This window comes from Alligator mississippiensis, chromosome 7 (assembly GCF_030867095.1).
Source record: "Alligator mississippiensis isolate rAllMis1 chromosome 7, rAllMis1, whole genome shotgun sequence".
NCBI classification, from domain to species: Eukaryota; Metazoa; Chordata; order Crocodylia; family Alligatoridae; genus Alligator; species Alligator mississippiensis.
The window spans coordinates 824,434-840,975 of NC_081830.1; the positions used below are offsets into that span (position 1 = coordinate 824,434).

The 16,542-nt window shown below is 64.4% G+C and overlaps 4 protein-coding genes across 9 annotated transcripts; 2 read left to right on the forward strand and 2 right to left on the reverse strand.

The window, feature by feature from the left end:
* The first annotated feature begins 151 nt into the window (after positions 1–151).
* Positions 152–6,455, forward strand: SGF29 (SAGA complex associated factor 29). Of its 4 annotated transcripts, none has more exons than XM_019483726.2 (11): positions 152–410; positions 898–1,056; positions 1,300–1,375; positions 1,658–1,730; positions 1,828–1,892; positions 2,403–2,532; positions 2,623–2,769; positions 3,909–3,944; positions 4,044–4,206; positions 5,604–5,858; positions 6,265–6,455. In XM_019483726.2, exons 1-10 carry the CDS (start codon positions 165–167, stop codon positions 5,718–5,720), a joined length of 1,212 nt encoding a protein of 403 aa, XP_019339271.1. In that variant the 5' UTR covers positions 152–164; the 3' UTR covers positions 5,721–5,858; positions 6,265–6,455. The 4 variants fall into 4 exon arrangements, with proteins under 4 accessions (XP_019339271.1, XP_059587481.1, XP_019339272.1 ...); XM_059731498.1 differs by having other exon boundaries at positions 152–383; XM_019483727.2 differs by having other exon boundaries at positions 327–410; positions 960–1,056.
* Positions 6,405–11,547, reverse strand: LOC102569463 (sulfotransferase 1A1). The gene is made up of 8 exons (XM_059731541.1): positions 11,440–11,547; positions 8,484–8,636; positions 8,246–8,371; positions 8,003–8,100; positions 7,649–7,775; positions 7,385–7,479; positions 6,807–6,987; positions 6,405–6,721 (listed from the first exon to the last, which is right to left on the reverse strand). Exons 2-8 carry the CDS (start codon positions 8,626–8,628, stop codon positions 6,579–6,581), a joined length of 915 nt encoding a protein of 304 aa, XP_059587524.1. The 5' UTR covers positions 8,629–8,636; positions 11,440–11,547; the 3' UTR covers positions 6,405–6,578.
* Positions 11,548–12,868: 1,321 nt separating this feature from the next.
* LOC102570869 (structure-specific endonuclease subunit SLX1) lies at positions 12,869–16,022 on the reverse strand. 3 transcript variants are annotated; one of them, XM_059731564.1, is made up of 7 exons: positions 15,796–16,022; positions 15,267–15,450; positions 14,581–14,632; positions 14,050–14,367; positions 13,792–13,922; positions 13,630–13,717; positions 12,869–13,541 (listed from the first exon to the last, which is right to left on the reverse strand). In XM_059731564.1, the coding sequence occupies exons 2-7, from the start codon at positions 15,440–15,442 to the stop codon at positions 13,461–13,463; spliced, it is 846 nt and encodes a 281-aa protein (XP_059587547.1). In that variant the 5' UTR covers positions 15,443–15,450; positions 15,796–16,022; the 3' UTR covers positions 12,869–13,460. The 3 variants fall into 3 exon arrangements, with proteins under 3 accessions (XP_059587547.1, XP_059587546.1, XP_059587545.1); XM_059731563.1 differs by having other exon boundaries at positions 15,767–15,796; XM_059731562.1 differs by lacking the exon at positions 15,796–16,022 and adding an exon at positions 15,612–15,741.
* Positions 16,023–16,030: 8 nt separating this feature from the next.
* LOC102569698 (bolA-like protein 2) lies at positions 16,031–16,539 on the forward strand. Its single transcript, XM_006265714.4, has 3 exons — positions 16,031–16,120; positions 16,228–16,325; positions 16,404–16,539. The coding sequence occupies exons 1-3, from the start codon at positions 16,055–16,057 to the stop codon at positions 16,519–16,521; spliced, it is 282 nt and encodes a 93-aa protein (XP_006265776.1). The 5' UTR covers positions 16,031–16,054; the 3' UTR covers positions 16,522–16,539.
* The last annotated feature ends 3 nt before the right edge of the window (positions 16,540–16,542 follow it).

Genomic DNA, 16,542 nt, shown 5'->3' on the forward strand with positions numbered 1-16,542 from the left:
GGTGTCGGCGCAGGATGGGCGATGCTGCACGTGGGGGAGCGGCTGCAGGTCGGGAGTGAGGGGCACCGCTGTTGCTGAGCGCTGGGGGTCGGGGTTTCAGGAGCGGGAGGGGCCGGGGAGCTGAAAACTACAACTCCCAGGAGCCCCGGGGAGACCCCGGCTCTATGGCGCAAGAGACTGGAAGGGCAACATGCGCGATGCGCATGCGCTGTCGTTCTGCGTGGGCCCTGGTGGCACTGTGCGCATGCGCAACCTCAAAGCGCTTCCTCAGGGACTGCAAGTCCCAGGCTGCCTCGCGAGCTTGGCTCCGCGCAAGCGTAGTTGGGCCCCGCCTCCCGCTGCCGCCCTGGGAACGTGGAGCCGCTCCTTCGCCGCCGCTTCAGGTCCGGTCCCGCCCGGAGGGCCCCGCGGTGCGTCTGGGCCTGGGGGCGACCGGGGGGCAGGCAAGCGGGGCCGGAAATGGGCGGTGGGGGGGCGCGAAGGGGGTGTCATGGTAAGCAGGTGAATGCGCATGCGCAGCTTGGAGGGGACGCGGGTGATGGGAGTGCGCATGCGTATTCGGCTTCTTGGACCCCCCCTCCCCCCGGTCCCAGGGCATTGTGGGAGTGTTGCCAACCCCACCAGTCCCGAGGCATTGTGGGAGTATGGACAACCTGCCCTCTGGCCACATGGCATTGTGGGAGTGTGGCCAACTGCTCCCTGTCCCAGGGCATTGTGGGAAAGTAGCAAACCCCCCACTGTGGGAGCATGTCCTTGACTCCCCCTCAGCCCCAAGGCATTGTGGGAGAGTAGCTTACTGGCACCGCAGCCCCAGGGCATTGTGGGAGATAGGCCATAAGTCCCCCCTCCAGCCCCAAGGCATTGTGGGAGCGTGAGCAACTCTCCTCCCCACCGCAGGGCATTGTGGGAATCCAGCTAGCCGCCCCCCCGACTAAACCTTCCCGCCGGGCGCCCCGCAGGCCCCGCCCTCTCCCGGCGGCCATGGCGCTGGTGTCGGCCGACTCGCGCATCGCGGAGCTGCTGGGGGAGCTGCACCAGCTCATCAAGCAGACCCAGGTGAGCTTCCCAGCATCCTCTGGGGTGGCGGGGGCCTTTCCCAGCATCCTCTGGGGTGGGGGGGGCCTTTCCCAGCATCCTCTGGGGCAGGCGGTGTGCGGCCGCCTCCCTGGGGCAGGCAGAGGAAGGAGCTGGGGGGCAGGGGGAGGTGTGTGGGGAGGGTTGTCCTATCCCCGCCTCCTACGGGCTACCCCAGAGGCTGCTGGCGAGGGGGCGGAGCCCTGGTAACCCCGCCCCCCGCAGGAGGAGCGTTCCCGCAGCGAGCACAACCTGGTGAACATCCAGAAGACCCACGAGCGGATGCAAACGGAGAATAAGAGTGAGACCCCCGCCCCGCACGCCTGGGTGCTTCCCAGAATCCCCCAGGGGTGGGGGTGGGGGTGGGGGAGGGGTTACAGCCCAGCCCGGACCCCTGGGTTTCTCCTTCGATGGGTCTGGCCCTGGACGCCTGGGTTTGATCTCCGATTGCGGGGGGGAGACGGAGCCTGTACGCCAGGGTTCAGCGTAACACGAGGTGGGGGGGCGGGCCCCCGGGTTCAATCAAGTATTGGGGGGGGCCGGACGCCTGGGTTCTGAACTGCACCCCCCCACCCCCCTGCAGTCTCCCCCTATTACCGCACCAAGCTGCGGGGGCTTTACACCACGGCCAAGGCGGATGCAGAGGCTGAGTGCAAGTAAGTTTGCCTCCCCTTGCCCCACCCCCACCCCAAATCCCCCCCCCCCCACTAGCGGTCACTAATGTCCCCCCTTTCTGCCCCCCCTCCCACACAGCATCCTGCGCAAGGCACTGGACAAGATCGCCGAGATCAAGTCCTTGCTGGAGGAGAGACGCATTGGTAAGCAATACCTAATCCCCTCCTCTCCCCCGGGACTCCCAGAATCCCCTGGGGCCTGACAAGAAGTGGTTGGACAGGGGCATTCTCCCCCGGGGCTAGTGGGGGTCTCTGGAGGGTATAGAAGCCTGGAACTCCCAGTATCCCTTGGGACCTGATACCTCCCAGAATCCCCTGGGGTCTGACAAGGGGACACAGACTTCCCAGCATCCCCTGGGACCTCAGCTGTAGGGGTCTCTGGGGGAACTGCCAGAATCCCTTGAGGTCTTGGGGTCTCCAGGGTGGGAGAGGGCCTGGGATATCCAAAAATTCTTTGGGGAGGGACAGGGGATGCGGGGTGGCTGGGCACAGACCTCCCAGAAACCCCTGGGGATATTGTGGGGGTCTCCCAGAAGCCCCTGGTACATAGGTCTCTCCACCGGCCCTGTTTCCCACAGTCCTGTGCAACGTGGATATCCAGGGACGGGGAGGACCCAGAAACCTCACTCTTTTCTTTTGCCCTCCCCACAACAGCGGCGAAGATCGCGGGACTCTACAACGACTCGGAGCCGCCACGTAAGACCATGCGCCGGGGGGTCCTCATGACCCTCCTCCAGCAATCGGCCATGACGCTGCCTCTCTGGATTGGAAAGCCCGGCGAGAAGTGAGCCCCCCACCTCTTGCTGCTTCCCCCTGCCCTGGGGGGCGGGGTTCATAGCCCTCCCCCACACCCCTAACTGCCCCCTGCTTGCAGGCCCCCACCTTTGTGCGGCGCCATCCCAGCTGCCAGTGACTACGTAGCCAAGCCCGGGGACAAGGTGGCCGCCCGGGTCAAAGCTGTGGACGGGGATGAGCAGTGGATCCTGGCAGAGGTTGTTAGTTACAGCCACGCCACCAACAAGTGAGTGGAGGGGAGTCCAAGATGTCCACCATGGGGTGGGACTTGCCAGCCTGGCTGCCAGGATGGCGAGGGAGGGGGGTTGGAGGGCTTCCAATATGGTTGCCAGGTCCAGGGCCCATCCAATATGGGCACCAGGGTGAAGGAGGACGGATTGGAAGACTTCTAATATGGCTGCCAGGGTGATGGCTCCTCCAAGATAGTCACTCTAGGCAGCCATGGGGGGTGGGGCGGGGGGAGGGATGACACTATGATACTGGGTGTCCTAGGGGCCACTCTAGCCAGCCAAGAGGGAACGGCATCTCTATTACCTCACTAGGGGGTTCCTCTGGCTGGGCAAAATGGTGACTCTATGGTGCTGGACCCCCCCTCCTCCCCCGGGGGCCCCTCTAGCCATCCAGGAGGGCAATTCTGTGGTCCCCCGATGACCTCGGGCCCACTAGCCAGCCAAGATGGTGATTATCTGGTGCTGGAACACCCACCCCCGGGTCCACTCTAGCTAGCTAGAGGGAAGTCTCTGTGGCCCCTGCACCCCGAAGGGGCATTCTAGACAGTCAGTGTGGGGCAGCTCTGACCCTGGCGCTTCAGGAGTCGGCTGTAGCAGGGCTCTCTCTATGACCCCAGTTTTCTAGGAGGCCAGTCTAGGCAGCTAAGGTGGGTGACTCTATGGTACTATGGTCCTCCCAGGGGACACTCTAGGCAGTCAAGAAGGGCTGAGACTCCAGGGGCACATTCTAGCCAGCCAGAAGGGCTGTCTCTATGCTAGCACTTCCAGGGGACCACTCCCCAGTTAAGGTGGATGATTATGGTAATAGGACCCGCCCCCCCCCGGGCCACTAGCCAGCTAAGGAGGCTGTGTCTATGGTTCTGGGTCCTCAACAGCCCGCTGCAGCCAGCCAGAAGGGCTGTCCTTATAGCCCTGGCATGCCAGAAGGCCACTCTAGCCAGTTAAGATGGCTGACTATGGTATTAGAACCCCCAGGGGCCACTCTAGGCAGACAAGGAGGCTGGCTCTATGGTGCTAGGTCCCCCAGGGGCCCATTCTAACTAGCCAGAAAGGCTGTCTCTGTGACCCTGGCCCTTCGGAGGGGGGGCCTCTATCCAGCTAAAGAAGGCAACTCTATGGTTCTCCTTGTCCACAGGTATGAGGTGGATGACATTGATGAAGAAGGAAAGGAGTAAGTGACTCCTCCAAAAGTGGGGAGGGGCGGGGGCAGGGCCTACCTTGGCCTGACCCTGCCCCCTTTTGCCTGCCCTGCCCCGCCCCGCCCCCACAGACGTCACACGCTGAGCCGACGACGCATCATCCCGCTGCCGCAGTGGAAGGCCAATCCGGAGACGGACCCTGAGGCCCTATTCCAGAAGGACCAGCTGGTGCTGGCGCTCTACCCCCAGACCACGTGCTTCTACCGTGCCCTGATCCATGGGCCCCCCACCCGGGTAGGTACCCCCCATCCCAGGGACTGCCTGTTAGGTTGGCCGGAGGAGCCGTGGCAAAATGGCCGCCCTGTTGGCACTAAAGAGCCATGTTGGAGCCATCCAAAAAAGCAGTCAAAGGAGCTGAGCCAAGATGGCTACCCTGGCAGCCCTTGGTGGCCATGTTGGACTCCAAGACACCGAGCCAAGATAGCTGCTGTGTTGGCATGTGGCAGCCATGTTAGACCCACCCAAAGTGTTGGCTGGAGGAGCTGAGCCAAGATGGCCACCGTGGTGGCCACACTGGACTCAACCAAAGCTACTGCCAGTGGAGGCGACCAGAGATGGCCACCCAGTTGGTGCTCGCCAGCACTGTTGGATATATTCAGCATGGCTGCCACACTGGATGACCCCATACAGTGGCGAGGAGATGACCCAAGATGGCTGCCCAGTTGGCACGAGGCGGCCATGATGGATTCAAGATGGATCCATCAGGACATTGTGGCCATACTGGACCCAACCAAGCTGACAGCCATCTTGGCCACCAGGGACAGCTATATCGGCTGCGCATCTCTGTCTGCCATCTTGCGGGGAGCTCCACTGGATCCATACAAGCGGTAGCCATTTTGGATTCAGTCTGGCGGCCATATTGGCTGCGAATCTTTGGTCACAATCTCGGGGTGGGGTTGGAGGAGAGAAGCTGCGCTGGGTCTATACATGTCAGCCATGTTGGAGTCCCCCTGGTGGCCATTTTGCCCCATCAGGGCAGCCATCATGACTGGGTACCTCTGGTTGCCGTCTTGGATGGAGCTGACTGGTTCCACACTGGTGGGTGCCTTGCTGGATTCACCCTGGCGGCCATCTTCACAGGAAAGAGTGCTGGGGTCAAATGACCCCGGCTCGGTGTTCATCCAGCCTCCTCTTGAAGCCCCACAGGGCAGGAGCCAGCACCACTTCCCTTGGGAGTTGGTTCCAGGTCCTAGCCACCCTGACTGTGAAGTAGCACCTCCTGATGTCCAGCCTGACCCTACCCCCTGCCAGCTTGTGACCATTATTCCTTGTTGCCCCCGGTAGTGCGCGGGGGAACAGGGACTCTCCCATTGCCTGCTGGTCCCCCTTGACCAGCTGGGAGACGGCCACCACTCACTCAGCCAAGGTGGCTGCCCTGATATCTCTGGCCGCCATCTTGAAGGGAGTTGCACCAGATCCACTCGCAAGGCAGCCACGGTGGCCTCCACGTAGGAATTCCTCTCTGTCTCTAGCAGCCGTATTGGTTCCTCGGGGCAGCTGCCCCTGGCCAGCACGCAGGAGCTAGAGGAAGGGGCAGGAGCTGTCCCTTGCTCTGGAGGTGGGTGGGGAGGGGACAAGAGGGTACATAAGGGTCATTAATGCCCCTGTGCCACTGTTTTTGCACCCCCCAGCCCCAGGATGACTACTCAGTGCTGTTCGAAGACACATCGTACGCGGACGGCTACTCCCCCCCGCTCAACGTGGCCCAGCGCTACGTGGTGACCTGCAAGGAGACCAAGAAGAAGTGACCCTGCCCCCCTCAATTTCCCCCTCCCCCCTTCCCCAACTGCCCCACGGTGCCTCCCACTGCCCGCCCCCCCCCCCAGCAGAGGCAGGCTCAGCGAGGAACCCAGGCGTCCGGCTCAGGAAGACCGCTCCCCTCACAGGTATGGTGTGGGTGCCAGGGCAGGGTTGATAGGGCGGCCATCTTGCCCTTTTGGGTGGCCATCTTGGAGGGCCAGGGGTTGTCTTGGCATTGATCCCTGGGGGTTGCCAGGTCAGTATGATGTCAGTGGAGGCCATCTTGCAAGGCCTCCTGCATTATAGCGGCCATGCTGGACCCGGCAGCCATTTTGGCCTCCAGAGCGGCCACCTTGGCTCATGGCGATCCTCCTGGTTGGCCACCTTATGGTGCCTGTCTTGGTGGTTGTCTTGTTCAGACCCTCATGGTGGCCATATTGGTCTGCCACTTCATCATGCCTATGTGGGTTGGCCATCTTGGGGTAATGTGTGGGGGGCCATCTTGCCATTGCTCCCCTAATCCTCCCTTCCCCCCGCTTTCTCCCCCAACAGGTCTTCACCACCACAACGTTCCGGGCTCTGCGGCCCTGCTCCCAACCTGCTGGGTCTGATCCTTGCAAGGGAGGTGGGGCTGTGTAAGGGTGGGCCTGGGATTTCTGTACTACAGTCATGTACTCCAGTCATGTAACGAGCCAGGTAATTAACTGATTTATTAGTCAATTAAAGGGGTTTTTGGCACCACACTCACTCGCTTCTGGAGAACCCAGGCGGCTAGGCCCCCTCTCCCACGGCCCCCTGCAAGGACTGTACATGGGTGTGAGCTGACAGCAGATTTATGAAGGGGGGGATGGGGGCAAGGGAATCCTTCAGTGGGAGACGGGGTCAGCCCCAGGGGTGGGGCTTGGATGGATGGGCGGCCCCTCCACACCGGCCATGAGCTCCTGGTACCGGGCATCGAAGGCCTCAGCCTGGGCCACAGTGAAGAGGTTCATCCAATCGCCGACCTCACCTGGGTGGGGATGGAAAATGGTGAGCAGGGAGGAGCCAGATCCCTTCCAGAGAACCGGGGCATGTGGAGCAGGGGTGGGGCTTACCCTTGCGTAGGAAGGGCGACACAGCATGGTCCATGACGGTGCGGGGCAGGGCCGTGTAGTTGACCTTGGGGTTGGCCTTCATGGTGGTGAAGGAGGTGGCAGCCAGGATGGCGGTGGCACCTCCGGGGGGCAGGGTCCGGCCCAGGAAGGTCAGCACCCGGTTCAGCTGCTGACTTGGTGCCTGGGGGCAGGGACGGGCAGAGTCAGGCAGCCATCTTGATATGGGAGGAGCCATTGGGGGGTGGGGTGTTGGGTTGGGTGATTGGATAGCTGCCATGTTGGTTGTTGGGTAGGATTCTGGGATGGTGACCTGGTTGGTGGCTGGGTAGGTTGCTATGGGTGGCGGCCATGTTGGTTACTGCGTAGGTAGGTGCTTGGCGTGGTGGCCGTATTGGTGCGTCGGTAAGTTGCTAGGGATCGTGGCCATGTTGGTTGGAGGGTGGGTAGGGTGCTAGGGGTGGCAGCCGTGCTGGCTGGTGGGTAGATAGGGTGTGAGGTGCAACGGCCATGGAGTGGGTCCATGTTGGTTGGGTTGGGATGGCGGTCATGTTGGGTTGGTAGAGCTGGCCCCCTCTCACCTCTTTCATGTCCTCGTAGCGCAGGCAGAGCACGGGGTGAGTCGCTGCCTTTGCCCACCAGCCCTTCACATGCGTGAACCATGACCCATAGGACACTGGGGCAGAAGGCAGGGAGGTCAAAGATCAGGCCAGCCTCCCATGCTCTCCTCCAAGCCCCCTTGCCCAACCCCATGCATAACGGGCAGGCCTCCTCCCTTGTCCCCTCCTTGGCCACGCTCTTCCCTAGCCCCCCCCATCTCTGGGCTTGGCCCTGCCTCCTCTGACCTTTCCCATCCAGAAATTCCTCCAGGAAGTGGGGCCAAGGCCCAGGGTGGGGGTGGACAGGAGCCATGCGGTAGAAGTGGTAGTAGGAGACGGCCACATCCCGTGGGTCCCGGGACACGTACAGCACCTAGCACGGGATGGAAGGCTTTGCCATGCCCCTTCCTGTCTAAGCCTCGCCCCCAATGTTGTCACCCAGCTGCCCAGAGGCTTGGTCAGTGCCTGGGGCCTGCCCAGGGATGCCTTCGCACCTAGCCCTACCCCTACCCTAAGCCCCACCCTCAGCCAGGCCCTGCTCATGATGTGGCCCCGCCCCCTCCCTCAAGTCCTGCCCATTTTGACCCCGCATCCCCTCACCTTGCAGCCCTGGCGCCAGAAGGAGGACGGCAGCAGCTCCACGGGCAGGTGGGTTTTGATGAGGCGTGGGGGTGGTGCTTGGGAGAGGGTCTCCAGGCCTGGGGAGGGGGGCGGCCGGCTGGCTGTGTTCCCTGCCACTGGTGCTCCTCGCTCCCAACCTGCAGCCCCCCACCCAGCGGTGTCCTTCCTTCCCAACCTGCCCCCGCCCCCGCCCCCCCCCCAGCGGTGCTCCTCACGCCCTACCCGTGGGTGCATCGGGGACGGCGAACTCAAGGAAGGGCACCCGCAGGTGCAGGGGGGCACGTTGGCACCTCTGGGCATCACAGTCCTGGTAGATCATGTCCAGCATCTCACTGAGCCACGTGGTGCCTGGGGGGATCGGGATGGGGGGGGTGAGGCCTCGGGACCCGAACGCCTGGGCTCTTTGGGGAGCGGGGGCAGCTTAGGTGCCTGGGTTCTCGGGGGGGGAGGGGTGTCTCACCGGACTTGGGGTAGGTGCAGATGACGACGTCGTCTGGCCGCGCCTGGAAGTCCTCCACGAGGGGCCAGTTCTCAGCAAAGTAGCGGATCAGGGGGATGCCCTGGACGGGCACCAGCGCAGGGCGCTCGCCACTGGCCACCTCCATTCTGGGGGCTGTAGGGCGGGAGTGAGGGGCACCGCTGTGGGGGGGTGTGGGTCGGGAGGGCCACCGCCATGGGGGGGGTGCAGGTCGGGAGGGGTGCCGCTGTGGGGGGGTGTGGGTTAGGAGTGAGGGGCGCCACTGTGGAGGATGCGGGTCGGGAGTGGGGGGCACTGCTGTGGGGTGGTGCGGGTCAGGAGTAGGGGGCACTGCTGTGGGGGGCTGCGCGTTGGGAGTAGGGGGCACCGCTGTGGGGAGTGCGGGTCAGGGGCGAGGGGCACCGCTGTGGGGGGTGTGGGTTGGGGGCGAGGGGCACCACTGTGGGGAGTGCGGGTCAGGGGCGAGGGGCACCGCTGTAGGGGGTGCGGGTCGGGGTGAGGGGCACTGCTGTGGGGTGGTGCGGGTTAGGAGTAGGGGGCACCGCTGTGGGGCGGCTGTGCATTGGGAGTGGGGGGCACCGCTGTGGGGAGCGCGGGTCAGGGGCAAGGGGCACCGCTGTGGGGGGTGTGGGTTGGGGGCGAGGGGCACCACTGTGGGGAGTGCGGGTCGGGCGAGGGGCACCGCTGTGGGGGGTGCGGGTCGGGGTGAGGGGCACTGCTGTGGGGGGTGCGGGTCGGGGTGAGGGGCACTGCTGTGGGGCGGTGCGGGTCAGGAGTAGGGGGCACCGCTGTGGTGGGGCTGTGCATTGGGAGTGGGGGGCACCGCTGTGGGGGGTGTGGGTTGGGGGCGAGGGGCACCACTGTGGGGAGTGCGGGTCAGGGGCGAGGGGCACTGCTGTGGGGGGTGCGGGTCGGGGTGAGGGGCACTGCTGTGGGGCGGTGCGGGTCAGGAGTAGGGGGCACCGCTGTGGTGGGGCTGTGCATTGGGAGTGGGGGGCACCGCTGTGGGGGGTGTGGGTTGGGGGCGAGGGGCACCACTGTGGGGAGTGTGGGTCAGGGGCGAGGGGCACTGCTGTGGGGGGTGCGGGTCGGGGTGAGGGGCACTGCTGTGGGGCGGTGCGGGTCAGGAGTAGGGGGCACCGCTGTGGTGGGGCTGTGCATTGGGAGTGGGGGGCACCGCTGTGGGGGGTGTGGGTTGGGGGCGAGGGGCACCACTGTGGGGAGTGCGGGTCAGGGGCGAGGGGCACTGCTGTGGGGGGTGCGGGTCGGGGTGAGGGGCACTGCTGTGGGGCGGTGCGGGTCAGGAGTAGGGGGCACCGCTGTGGTGGGGCTGTGCATTGGGAGTGGGGGGCACCGCTGTGGGGGGTGTGGGTTGGGGGCGAGGGGCACCACTGTGGGGAGTGCGGGTCAGGGGCGAGGGGCACCGCTGTGGGGGGTGCGGGTCGGGGTGAGGGGCACTGCTGTGGGGTGGTGCGGGTTAGGAGTAGGGGGCACCGCTGTGGGGCGGCTGTGCATTGGGAGTGGGGGGCACCGCTGTGGGGAGCGCGGGTCAGGGGCAAGGGGCACCGCTGTGGGGGGTGTGGGTTGGGGGCGAGGGGCACCACTGTGGGGAGTGCGGGTCAGGGGCGAGGGGCACTGCTGTGGGGGGTGCGGGTCGGGGTGAGGGGCACTGCTGTGGGGCGGTGCGGGTCAGGAGTAGGGGGCACCGCTGTGGTGGGGCTGTGCATTGGGAGTGGGGGGCACCGCTGTGGGGGGTGTGGGTTGGGGGCGAGGGGCACCACTGTGGGGAGTGCGGGTCAGGGGCGAGGGGCACCGCTGTGGGGGGTGCGGGTCGGGGTGAGGGGCACTGCTGTGGGGTGGTGCGGGTTAGGAGTAGGGGGCACCGCTGTGGGGCGGCTGTGCATTGGGAGTGGGGGGCACCGCTGTGGGGAGCGCGGGTCAGGGGCAAGGGGCACCGCTGTGGGGGGTGTGGGTTGGGGGCGAGGGGCACCACTGTGGGGAGTGCGGGTCAGGGGCGAGGGGCACTGCTGTGGGGGGTGCGGGTCGGGGTGAGGGGCACTGCTGTGGGGCGGTGCGGGTCAGGAGTAGGGGGCACCGCTGTGGTGGGGCTGTGCATTGGGAGTGGGGGGCACCGCTGTGGGGGGTGTGGGTTGGGGGCGAGGGGCACCACTGTGGGGAGTGCGGGTCAGGGGCGAGGGGCACCGCTGTGGGGGGTGCGGGTCGGGGTGAGGGGCACTGCTGTGGGGCGGTGCGGGTCAGGAGTAGGGGGCACCGCTGTGGTGGGGCTGTGCATTGGGAGTGGGGGGCACCGCTGTGGGGGGTGTGGGTTGGGGGCGAGGGGCACCACTGTGGGAAGTGCGGGTCAGGGGCGAGGGGCACCGCTGTGGGGGGTGCGGGTCGGGGTGAGGGGCACTGCTGTGGGGCGGTGCGGGTTAGGAGTAGGGGGCACCGCTGTGGGGGGGCTGTGCATTGGGAGTGGGGGGCACTGCTGTGGGGAGCGCGGGTCAGGGGCAAGGGGCACCGCTGTGGGGGGTGTGGGTTGGGGGCAAGGGGCACCACTGTGGGGAGTGTGGGTCAGGGGCGAGGGGCACCGCTGTGGGGGGTGCGGGTCGGGGCGAGGGGCACCGCTGTGGGGGGTGCGGGTCGGGGCGAGGGGCACTGCTGTGGGGCGGTGCGGGTCAGGAGTAGGGGGCACCGCTGTGGGGGGGCTGTGCATTGGGAGTGGGGGGCACCGCTGTGGGGAATGCAGGTCAGGGGCGAGGGGCACCACTGTGGGGGGTGCGGGTCGGGGCAAGGGACACCGTTCACGGGGGGGATGTTCGGTGCCCTCGGACTCCTTGGTTCCCGGGGGGCAGCGGGGCAGTCTGAGGTCTCTCTGGGCCCAGACTGGGACTCCTGGGTCCCATGGAGAGGGTCGGGGGGGTGGGGGGGCGCTGACCTAGAGCGTCCGTGTGTCCGAGCTGTCCGGGGGCCGAGGACGGGGGTGGGGCCTGCCCGGACGCCTGGGTTCCCTCCCCCTGGATTCGGCCCAGCCCAGATGCCTGGGTCCCCCCCCCCGGGGTGTGGGAACAGGAGAGCGGGGGCGGGGTGTGCAGAGAGGCCCCAGACTCAGGTTCCTCTCTTTTGGGGGGGGGTTAATTAACCTCTAGTTCTTAATCCCGCCTCCCTCCCCTGCTTGGAGCCAATCCCAACCCGCAGTGGGAGAGGCGCATTCCTGTCTGACATCACCCGCAAGGGAGGGAATTAAAAGTGCATCAAGGAGCAGCTGGGGGAAACTGAGGCAGAGGCTAGGGGGGGTGGGGGAGAAGACAGCTGGGAGGCAATTAACAACCTAATTAACCCCAATTAACTGGGGTAATTAATGGAGGGGGCTCCAGACTTGGATCCAGCCTCAGTTTCCCTGCAGCTTCCCTTAGCAATGGGCTGGGGGGGGCAAGAACCTGGCTATAGGGTGCAGGTCTGAACTCATTAGCAGCCAGGTCTTCATTGCATGTCTTGAATTACTAATTAAGCTAGCGCCCATGGTTAATTAATTACCAATCCATGGCATTTTGGTTCCAAAAGCCCTGGGGGGTCAATATGGGTGGGGGCTGAAAGGGGAGTTGGGAGATACTTAACACCCTGATTCTAATTAATGTATTTAATTACTAATGAATCACCTATTTTAATAACCAATGGCCTTTAGCTTCCCTTATGAATGAGCTGCAGGGAGCAGAAAGCCCTGGGGGTCAATATGGGGAGGGGGGCGGGGATCTTGGGAGATGATTAACAGCCTGTTCCTAATTCATTTAATGTATTTAGTCACTGATTAATCACTAATTAACCAATTGATGGCCTTTAGCTTCCCTTATCCCAGAACTACTCCAGGGAGAAGCCCCAGGGGCCAATACAGGGGGCAGGAGGGACTGACTGGGGGGTAATTAAGACCCTCTCCCTAATTAATTGCTAATTAGTCAGTGATTAGCAGGGGGGAGGTTCATGGATTGTGCCTCAGTTTCCCTTCTGGATGGGCCATATGGAGGGAGGGGGAGGGGGACCTGAGGCAATTAACTGCTTGATAATTAATCGTTTGTGAAACCCCTAGTTAATTAACCTGTGCCTAATCAGTTAACCTCTTCATTCCCTGTAGTTTCCCTTACCCACCAGCTACATAATTGAATGAGGGGAAATGAAACACTGAGACTTAATGGCTGGCTTGTTATATATCCCTAATCAATTAACCTAAATGACCTGGGATTCATCCCAATTAATTAACCTGTGCTTAATTAGTAACCTCTGGATTGCCTGTAGTTTCCCTTAACGACAAGCTACATCCTTGGGGGAGGAGAAATGAAGCATAGACCAATAAGAGAGGATGAAGGCAGAGCTGACAGTTGATGAACGATCTTTAATTAATTAACCTGGGCTTAATTAGTAACCTGGATTGCCTGTAGTTTCCCTTAAGGACAAGCTACAGCATTGGGGGAGGGGAAATGAAGCATAGACCAATAGGCTGAAAGCGAAGATGAGAAGTGATTAGTGACCTGTAATTAATAAGCTTTCCTCATCAACGGCTTACAGGGAGTTAAATATGCAAATGCAACAACCTACATTTGCATATTTAATTCCCTGTAGCACACTGACGAGGGAAAGTTATTAATTAAGTCTCAGTTCCCTGTCAAGAGGAGGGGAAGGCAGGGCTTCCTGGATCAGGGAAGGCCCCTGATTGGTGGGGTGGGCAGGTGGGGCTGGCTGGTGACGCGCAACCCAGATCTGGCACCTGATTGGTTCTGGAGGGGGCAAGATCTGTGTTCAAGGTAGAGGGTTGAAAAAGGGAAGCTTCGTTTGATTGGTGGTTGGGAGGGGGAGGAGTTTCCGTGTCGCCGCCCCCTCCTGTCCCTGGTGACCACTGGGTGCTTATGGGGGTGGGGCCAGGAGGGCCAGGTCTCTGGAAACCCGCCAGCCATTCATGAGGCCCACTCAGGAGGCTTTGGCAGCTGGCTCCACCCACTCCACCTGAGGCCCCGCCTTTTCAGCCTGCAACTCTTCTGTCCAGTGACCCTGCATTGGGGAAGGGGCAGAGGGGTCAGAGGGCATGGCCCGCGGCGAGGGGTGGGGCTTGGAGATGGGGGGGGGGGTCAGGGCTTACCTGGGAGGAGCAGAGGTCGTCCTCAGGGTTGTCGCGGTAACCCAGGTGGGAGCGAATCAAGTCACCCCAGAGGACGACCGTCTTGCAGCTATCGGGGGAACGTGGGGGTCAGTAGTCGGTGTGGAAACAAGAGCCCGCCCCCCACCCTTCCCCTCCACCTACCAGGGGCAGCGGCCCTCCACCGGCAGGAACTGATGCGGCTCGTCTTGCAGGAAGTAGCGCGCCAGGCAGGGTGGGTGGGCCGCCAGGGGGCAGCCTGATTGGATGCAGCGGAGGGGGGCATCCACCTCGCCCTGTGGGTGGGGGGGAAGCAGAGGGAGCACCCAGGCAGCCAAGCTCCTAGCCCCGCCCCTCCATGACCCCTGGTGTCCGGGCTCCGCCCCTCCTCGGTGGGAGGGAGACCCCGGGTGGCCGGCTTACCTGGAAGTGCCCCTCGCAGAGCTGGCAGGTGACCCCTGGCACGGCCGGAGGGGGCAGGGCTTGGTGGGCCAGGCGGGGCTGGTCAGGGAAGGGCCCATAGGTGATGGGCACGTGGGGGGGCGGGGCCAGGTCAGGGAGCGGGGCCGGGAGGCGGCCAGGGCGGAGCCAGCGCAGGGCCAGGGGCAGGCGGTCCCAGGGGGGGACGCGGAGAAGTTGGGCCAGGACCCCCAGGGCGGCAGCGAGGGGGGCGCCGGGGCGGCGGGCGGGGCCGGGGGGCAGGCGCCGCGACGCCCCAGGGTGCTGCCATGCCCACTCGAACTGCGGAGAGAGAGGGGAAACCGGGGTGAGGACCAGGTGTCCAGGCTCCTAAATCCCTAGGTCCAGCCCCGCCCCCCTCCCAGAGTGCCCAGGCTCCCTGCTCTCACCCCCGCCCACTCCCAAGGACCCCAGGCCTCTGGGCTCCTGAACCCCTTAGGCCTTGTTGCTCCCATCCACTAGGCCCCAGTGCCCTCCAGGGGGCGGGGCACTCACCCGGAGGGCAGCCACATTGGAGGGGAAGCCATGGACGATCAGCACCATCTCCCTGTGGGGGGGGAGCAACGCATACTGGGAATTGCTGCTGCAAAGCATGTTGGGAGCCAGACCCCCAGAGTAAAGCATGCTGGGAAACTGGTGCTGCTACAGACAAGTATAAGTATGTTGGGACACCAGTGCCTCACAGCAAAGCAGGCTGGGAGTCTGGTGGTTGTGCTGCAAAGCATGCTGGGAAGCCAGGCACATAAAGCAAGGCATGTTGGGAGTCTGATCCCTTGCAGCAAAGCATGCTGAGAGCTTTACCTGCCAGGTGGGAGGCTAGGCCCATAAAGCAAAGCATGCTGGGAGCTTAGTCCTCCCTCAAGCAAAAGGTCTAAGCCACTTTCAGCAAAGCATTCTGGGAACCAGGTCCCTTGCAGAAAAGCATGGTGTGAGCCTGGTCCTCTTACAGCAAAGCATGCTGGAAGCTTGGTCCCTCCCAGCAAAGCATACTAGAGGCCTGGCCCTCCTAAAGCAAAGCCTGCTGGGAGTCTAACCCATGTAGAGCAAAGCCTGCTTGGAGGGCAGGCCCATAAAGCAAGGCATGCTGGGAACCAGGTCCCTAGCAGCAAAGCATGCCAGGAGCGTGATTTCCTGAAAACAAGGCATGCTGGGCAGTAGCCCCGCCCCCCACGGTGGCTCACCATGGCCCGCGCCCACTGGTGCGGCGCGCGCCGCCATAGCGCCGCCCCCGGTTGTGCTGCCGCTCCCGGCGCCGCGGCTCCACCGTGAAGCCCACGTAGACGCGGCCCCGCCCCTCCGGGCGCGTGCACAGCAGCAGGTACACGCCGCGGAAGCCCCGCCCTGGGGCTGGTGCCATGGCACCGCCTGCCAGGCAGATGGGGGCGGGGTCAGGGGCGGCCCCTTGGGGGCCTGTTTCCTGCCACCCCCACTCCCACGCGTCTCATCACGCCCCGCTGCCCTTCCTGTGCCAATTTCCCAGCATCCCTTGCTTCTCTAGCTCCCACCATGCCCTGCGCTGCTCTCACCGACTCATGTCCCAGCATCCTCTGCTCCCATCATCCCCTCAGACACCAACTTCCCATCACCCCTTGCTCCAGCCATGCAGCCCACCATGCCCTGCTCCCCCTTCAGCGGCCCTATCGCCCATCATGCCCCGCTTCCTTGCCCACACTCCCATCACCCCTTGCGCCATCCCCAACCGGCACGAACCCCGCTCCCGCCGCCGGCGCGTGCGTCCTGGCCAATCCCCGCCCTCCTTCCTCCTCCCCCGCTCCCTGATTGGCCGCAGGCGCCCGGGGGGGGGCGGGACGGGTCGCTCCGCCCGCCCATTGGCCGAGCCCTCAGGAGAGGCGAGAAAAGAGCGGGGAAAGGCCGCCCTTCGCTGCCACTGGCCGGAAAAGGCGGGAGCTAGAGGCCGGAACCGAGGCGGTAGGCGGAAGTGGGGGCGGGACCATAGGCGGAAGTGGCCATGGCAGCGCTGAGCGCAGAGGCGGTGCGGGAGCGGCTGCAGCGGGAGCTGGAGGCGGAGCACGTGGTGCGTGGGGGGGTGCTTGGGTTCCCGGGGGGCACGGGGCCGGGGACGCCCGGGTTGTTTTGGGGGGGGTGGACGCCTGAGTCTCCTTTGCTCCGCTTCCCGCGCAGGAAGTGGAGGACACGACCCCCGAGCGCTGCTCCACGTCCTTCCGGGTCCTCGTGGTGTCGGGCCGGTTCCGGGGGAAGCCCCTGCTGCAGCGGCACCGGTGAGACACGCCCCCCCCTCCTTCTCCCCCCACCCTCCCGAGAGCCGCGGCGTGCGGGCTGACCCTGCCCCCCCGCAGGCTGGTGAACGAGGCGCTGGCGCAGGAGCTGCCCCACATCCACGCGCTGGAGCAGCGCACGCTGACGCCGGAGCAGTGGGAGCAGCAGCGAGCGGCGCCCGGCACCGCCCGGGAATAAAGAATTATGGGAAACGCGCCT